The sequence below is a fragment of the Quercus suber genome, unplaced genomic scaffold, assembly GCF_002906115.3.
Source record: "Quercus suber isolate HL8 unplaced genomic scaffold, Cork oak 2.0 scaffold_26, whole genome shotgun sequence".
In the NCBI taxonomy this organism is placed as follows: Eukaryota; Viridiplantae; Streptophyta; class Magnoliopsida; order Fagales; family Fagaceae; genus Quercus; species Quercus suber.
The window spans coordinates 1,095,583-1,102,367 of record NW_027069491.1 but is presented as its reverse complement, the minus strand read 5'-3'; the positions used below and the strand labels follow the sequence as shown (position 1 = coordinate 1,102,367).

Below are 6,785 nucleotides of genomic sequence, written 5' to 3'. Positions count from 1 at the left end.
TCCATATCCGAGCAGATGTGTGTGTAATATGCCATTGCCATGCCATGTGCGGCTGGCTTAACGCTCTTTCCAAAAAAGAAAGAAAAAAGCCTTCACCAGTGAAAATGTCTGTCACACGTACCTGTCGCCACAATTGCACTGCAATTTAAACCGTCCATCTGGATCCCACACCTCATGAGTGGACAAAATCGTCATTTAACATGAAAGCTATACGATAAAGCAAAGGTCAGTTTCGTAATTTACTAATTTCAAACGTAAACATTTACGACCTTTCGCTGTACCTAATTTTCTCCACCAAGCGTTTTTTTAATAAAACCAACGCGCTTTACTTGCCTGCTTTCCAGTGAATAACAATAAATATCTCTTTTTAAAAGTTTTTAACCTCTTTTTCTTCGTACGCTCATTTTAGTCCTATAATAAGAATCTTTTATTTTATATATATTTAGAATAACCGGAAGAGATTTTCTCAACAAAAAAAAAAAGAAGAAAAAAAAGAAAGGGAGAGACACAGAGTGCGAGCAAAAATTGGAAGAGGATTGAAAACTAAATCAAATCTGCAATATCCCTTGTGAGTGGGGTTGGTTTGTATTGGTTTTTGTCATCTAAAAAAGACAACCCCATCTTCACAAAAGGGAGGTGATTTTTAGATTTGATTTGTTTTGTCTTTTTTTTTTTTTTTAGATCTCTCTGCTTATACACACTTGTTTCATCTCTTCTCTTTTGTTGTTGTTGCTACCATTGTTTTGATTTGCATTTTGAATCTTTGTTTTTTTCTATTTATCAAAAATGGGGTCTGAGAAAAAGTTCATTACTGTTGCGGAACTTAGAGAGCACAACAAGGCAGGGGACCTGTGGATCTCTATACAGGGGAAAGTTTACAATGTGTCTAATTGGGTTAAGGAGCACCCTGGTGGAGACACTCCTCTTCTCAATTTGGGTGGGCAAGATGTTACTGATGCTTTCTTAGCCTACCATCCTGGTACTGCTTGGCAATATCTTGACAAGCTCTTTACTGGGTATTACCTCGAAGATTTCAAGGTTTCAGAGGTGTCCAACGACTACAGAAAGCTGTATTTTGAAATCGCCAAAATGGGTTTGTTTGAAAAGAAAGGACATGGGACTTTGTACTGTTTAACATGTGTTGCTTTAATGCTTTCCATTGTTGTTTATGGTGTTTTGAAGAGTGAGAGTGTTTTGGTTCATTTGGTTTGTGGTATGTTGTTGGGTATGCTTTGGATTCAAAGTGCTTATATTGGTCATGATTCTGGGCATTACCAAGTAATGTCAAGTCCCAAATACAACAGAGTTGTGCAACTCATTGCTGGGAATTGCTTAACTGGGATCAGCATTGCTTGGTGGAAATGGACTCATAATGCCCACCACATTGCTTGCAATAGTCTTGATCATGATCCTGATCTACAACACATTCCAGTCTTTGCCGTGTCATCAAAATTGTTTAATTCTATTACATCTTGCTTTTATGGGAGGAAGTTGACGTTTGATCCTGTGGCTAGATTCCTAGTCAGTTACCAGCATTTCACATTTTATCCAGTGATGATGGTTGGAAGGGTCAACTTGTTTATTCAGACATTCTTGCTGTTGTTCTCTTCGAGGAATGTCCCCCATAGAGCTATGAACATTTTGGGGCTTCTTGTATTCTGGACTTGGTTTCCTCTCCTTGTTTCATGTCTACCCAATTGGCCAGAGAGGGTGATGTTCGTGTTGGCAAGTTTTGCTGTTACAGCCCTCCAACACATTCAGTTCTGTTTGAATCATTTCTCAGCCAATGTTTATGTTGGACTTCCAAATGGGAATGATTGGTTTGAGAAGCAGACATATGGGACTATTGATATTTCTTGCTCTTCTTGGATGGATTGGTTCTTTGGTGGATTGCAATTCCAGCTTGAGCACCATTTGTTCCCCCGATTACCGCGGTGCCAATTAAGGAACATTTCTCCTGTTGTGAGGGATTTATGCAAGAAGCACAACTTGCCTTATAGAAGTTTGTCCTTCTGGGCGGCCAATGCATCCACCATCAGGACCCTAAAGTCAGCGGCGCAGGAGGCTCGTGACTTGACCAGCCCTGTCCCTAAGAACTTGGTGTGGGAGGCTGTTAATACTCATGGCTGAGGCTACTAACATCTTTTTCCTTTTTCTTTGTAATATTTATCTTGCTATTTCCATAAAATTTCATGGTATGTTTTGAGGCCATTAGGATAATTTTTATTTCCAAATTTTATATTATATCTCACATACTATGGTTCAATTTAAGATTCAGATTTTTGTTTTTTGTAATATTGTTTGATTTTATTTCCTTCGGTACAGGGTGTTAAACAATGCTTGATATTTCTTCATTTTGTTGGAATTTAATATAAATATTACTATTGTAGTATATACCTCTGTCTACCAGATGTGTAGATTCTTTATAGGAAATCATATAAATATCGATGGTTAGGTTAGTTGGTATCCTCTTTTAACAGTATTTCTTGAGATCTTTCCATTAAATTGTATATTAAGATTGATATCTCCTATCAAGCATTTCCTACTTTGAAATGTTGTTTAGGTGAAAGGTACTGGTGGATGAAAAATTCTCAATATATTTGTATATTTGATCAGCATGTGGAAAAGTAGATCGCTGGGACTGAAACCCTTTTGTATTCTCTCCTTATTTTATCTCCATCGGATGTATGATAGCATTGGCTTCACCTCCAATCCTGTTTACCTCCATATGTTAAGGGAAGCTTCCTCTTCCGAATTATTTCCCTAAGTTAGTTGAGACTTGTGACAGCATTGGCTTCACATTCTCCCCTGTTTGTATAGTAACTTCAATTCGTTAGGTAAGTTGTTCCGCTAATAGTATGATCACAAGTTGTTCCCCTAATAGTATGATCACCTAAATACACTCCGAATCCGAATAGCATTGCATAACCAAAAAAAAAAAAAAAACAAACAAACAAACTCATGCTTGTGCAGCCACCATTATCTAAATCACAATTCGCAGCTTATATATAAGAAAGTGTATGTCAAGAGTCATTTTAAGCAGTAATTGTTCAAGAACAGAATCCTTTCCTATTGCAAACTTAGGACTTGCAGTAAAAATCATCAATAAATATATAAAAACAGAAACCTCATAAGTTCTACCCGGCATATTCCTTGAAACTTTCTTTATTAGGCTTCTACTCAACAAATTGTATTTATATTAAAGAATTGATTCATTGAATTGGCTAATGGAGTGATTGCATACGTTAATTATTTATAGTTGTGCATTAATGATTTTTATTAAAAGGATTTATTTATATGATTACTTTTATAAATTGTATATTAGAAATTATTTTTATTTGAAATAATAATAATAACAACTAGATTTATAATACTTATTAGAATATACAAGAAAATAGTAATATTAGCGTTTTTAAATTAGATTTATAATACATTACATAGTCAGAGTACAACTACAAAATAGCCTAACATTTGTAGTTGTAGACTAAGATTATAAACAACTAACACTAAACACACGCAACCAATGTGGAATAAACATTTCTATTTTTTTTTTATAGTAAACAGTAATACTTATTAGAACACACACGAAAATAGTAATATTAGATCTATTTAGAATGCCAGGTGTATAGTTGGAAGCTATTTTTGAATGGCTTAAGAGAAAGATGTATCCTAAAATCGACTTCAAAATCAAAATTTCCTTAGGGTGTATAGTGTACTGCAATAAAAAGGTTTTTCACTGAATTTGAACTGAAATTAACAGATAATGAATTTTTGGGACTTTTTTAAGTTATACATCCAGATTCTGCGTAGGGAGGAGTCGTGGTTAGTTAAAAGTCTTTATTCTTACATAACTTTTTATGTTCATAAAGATTATGGTCCATGCGTTAAGGGAAGCTTCCTCCTCCCAATTTTTTCCCTAAGACCATAAGGGAAGCTTCCACCTCCCAATTTTTTCCCTAAGTTATTCCAAAGTTGAGTTGATACTTATTTTATATCTCTTCCAGATGTATATTAGCAATATCTTCACCTCCTCCCCTGTTTGTACGTAAAGGGAAGCCTCCTCCTCCCAATTCTTTCCCTAAGTTATTCCAAATGTGAGTTGAGAATTGTTTTGTATCTCCTTAGTATGTATGACAACATTGGCTTCCACACTCTTCTGAAAGTATAATCACCTTCATCCTTTATTAACATTGTGAGATTGTATGTAAAAACTCATGCTTGTGCAACATTTTATCTAAACCAGCTTATATATCAGAAAGTGTATGTCAACTGTCAAGGAGGCTTTATTCCTTGAGGACCTTTAAGCAGTAATTGTTCATAAAAAAGAATCTTAACTAGAACAAAAGCAATAATATTAATTAAATACTGTAAGTTTGGATGTCATTTTGACTCTAAGAGCATCCGCATTAGTGGTTTCAAAATTTTAGATTTTAGCAACTTAAAAAGTTACTTTTTTTATTTTAACACCACACTTTATAATATACCCAACGTCAATGATTTTATTTTTTACCACTTTATTTAAATATTTTCTTTATTCTTTTTTTTTTATCCTTACTTTATTCTTTGTCTCTTCCTTTTTTTCCCCTTTGGAGCTACAGTGAGCTTGTAAAAGATAGCTATTCAATATTCACCATTTGCAAAAAAAAAAATTAGATATACCACCACCATTGTGGCTTGCTTTTTAGTGTTTGTGGTGCATTTTAGCAATTTTAGCACCACCATTGATGGTGCTCTTTGCCATCTCTTGTTTGCTCCAGTCTCATCTTAAACAAACTTGATAACATCCTAGTGTACTAAACAGTTTTTTTTTTTTAGTCTTACTATGTTATCAATTACAGAAAATCTTGTTTCATCTGGACTGATCAACTCTAATTTATTCAAATTAAGTTGATGGTCCTTCTGAAGTATGCTTAATAATTATATTTATATGAGTTTCCTTATAAAAATAAATATTAAAGAGAGTTTAGAAGAATATGATGCCATTGGAAATTCACACTTCCTCCATATACGGTGACGCAAAAAAATTTTAGCCTGCAGAGGGATTGTGTTGAATATGCGACTGAACTTCTCAAATATATGATTTTGATTTTTTTTTTTTTTAAATCCATCAGTTAAATGTTATTTTTTCAATTTACATTCATATGATATAATTTAAATTTTTTATATGGAGCATTGTGTAAACTGTATTTGATCATTCGAGTATAAAACTATAATTATGATAACTTGGTAGTCATAGTAAATAAAGTTTTGGAAAATGAAGGGTGTTAATGAAGCATATCATGAAGACTGCAAGAAAAACCAAAGGGAAGGAAGGTACATGTACCAAAAAACACACAATTCTCCCCAAGTTTTTATACATAATATTTATAAATCATACATCCATACAGAACACTAATGGAAGAGACATAAACCCTCCATCTTGGAAGTTACTTAAATAGGAATCTCAAATAGTGATCTTGATATTTAGACATGGCTCTTGATGGCCGAACTGTATCCAGATTGATCTTCCTAATACTTGGACCACACCATAACACCTCCATACTTGTGAGAATTTTTAATCGCTGGAAGCAATTGAGAAGTGAGATCAACTACAGGAATGAAGCCACTTCCAGCTGCTGCAGGAGCAGCAGGTAGCCCTAAGAAAATCTTGGTAGCAGGGATATCTGAAGTCCACTGCTTCTATGCTTCTTCGAGATTGCTAATACTACCAGGAGTGTACTGGCAAGGAGGGTTATTGTAGAATTGGACCCAGACATAGTCAAACAAACCTGGCTTAAGGGCGGCTTCCAAACCGCTTGTAGTTTTCGACAACAATAACACTTGGATCCTTCATCCCCAAAGCGTATCATTGGTTTTGTCATTTGTGTAGGCAATCAATAATTAAATAAATAAGAATAAGAGGGAATAAACAGATGAATTTTTTAAAGAAAGTATATGAAGAGGAATAAACAGAGGAATGGATCTGCTATTTGAGCTATAATCAAATCACATTTGCCATCTCAAAATCATGTAGGATAAAGTTGATGAACACTACCCGCATATTAAACAATCACCCCATTAAAATAAATAAATAACTAAAATAAAATATCTTCAGAATCATGGTGTTTCCATGGCCAACCCCGATTTGTGCACATGCACATATAATAAACTTCCTTTAAAAAAAAAATCTGTAAGCCTGATTTATGCACATATTTCCAACGTTCTTACTGTGGCCCAACCGGTAGCAACCGTAAGCAGTTTTTGCCCGGGTGGTGAGATCGCCGGTGAAAACAAATGGCGGCGGGACCACGAAGTCTAGTGATGTTGTAGCCTCTCTCTGTCAGCTTTTTTTTTTTTAAAGAAAAGATTGTTTTTGGTAATTTAATTGCACATGCCTATGCGTGTGACTCACTTTTAACAGCAAACTAACAAGTGCCTTAATTTGGCAAAAGTGTGAAGTTCAAAAAGTAAATTGGCTAAATTAATGTAATATATACGTTATCATAGTTGTTCGTTTTTAAGTTCACAGAATAGAGACTGAGGATTCCTCACCTGCTCGCTCAATGGAAGAAGCAGATCATCTTGTTGGAAGCACCAAAAAGCGCAAGTCCACGGATACTAGCTTCTGCCCCCAACGCCCCATCAAATCCTACAGAGACTCCTTCACTCATCTCTCCCCCGTCTAGGAAAACCACATGCTCCAAAACCTACACTTGCAAGATGAGGACGCGGGCTCTGACCTAGACGAAGACCCCGACGACACCTTTCCAGTCATCCTCCTCTCCAGTGAAGAAAAATAGTGAACC

The 6,785-nt window shown here is 35.2% G+C and overlaps 1 protein-coding gene across 1 annotated transcript; it reads left to right on the top strand.

The window, feature by feature from the left end:
* The first annotated feature begins 429 nt into the window (after positions 1-429).
* On the top strand, positions 430-2,295 carry LOC112033703 (delta(8)-fatty-acid desaturase 2). Its single transcript, XM_024066483.2, has one exon. It carries the CDS (start codon positions 787-789, stop codon positions 2,128-2,130), a length of 1,344 nt encoding a protein of 447 aa, XP_023922251.1. The 5' UTR covers positions 430-786; the 3' UTR covers positions 2,131-2,295.
* Positions 2,296-6,785: the final 4,490 nt, after the last annotated feature.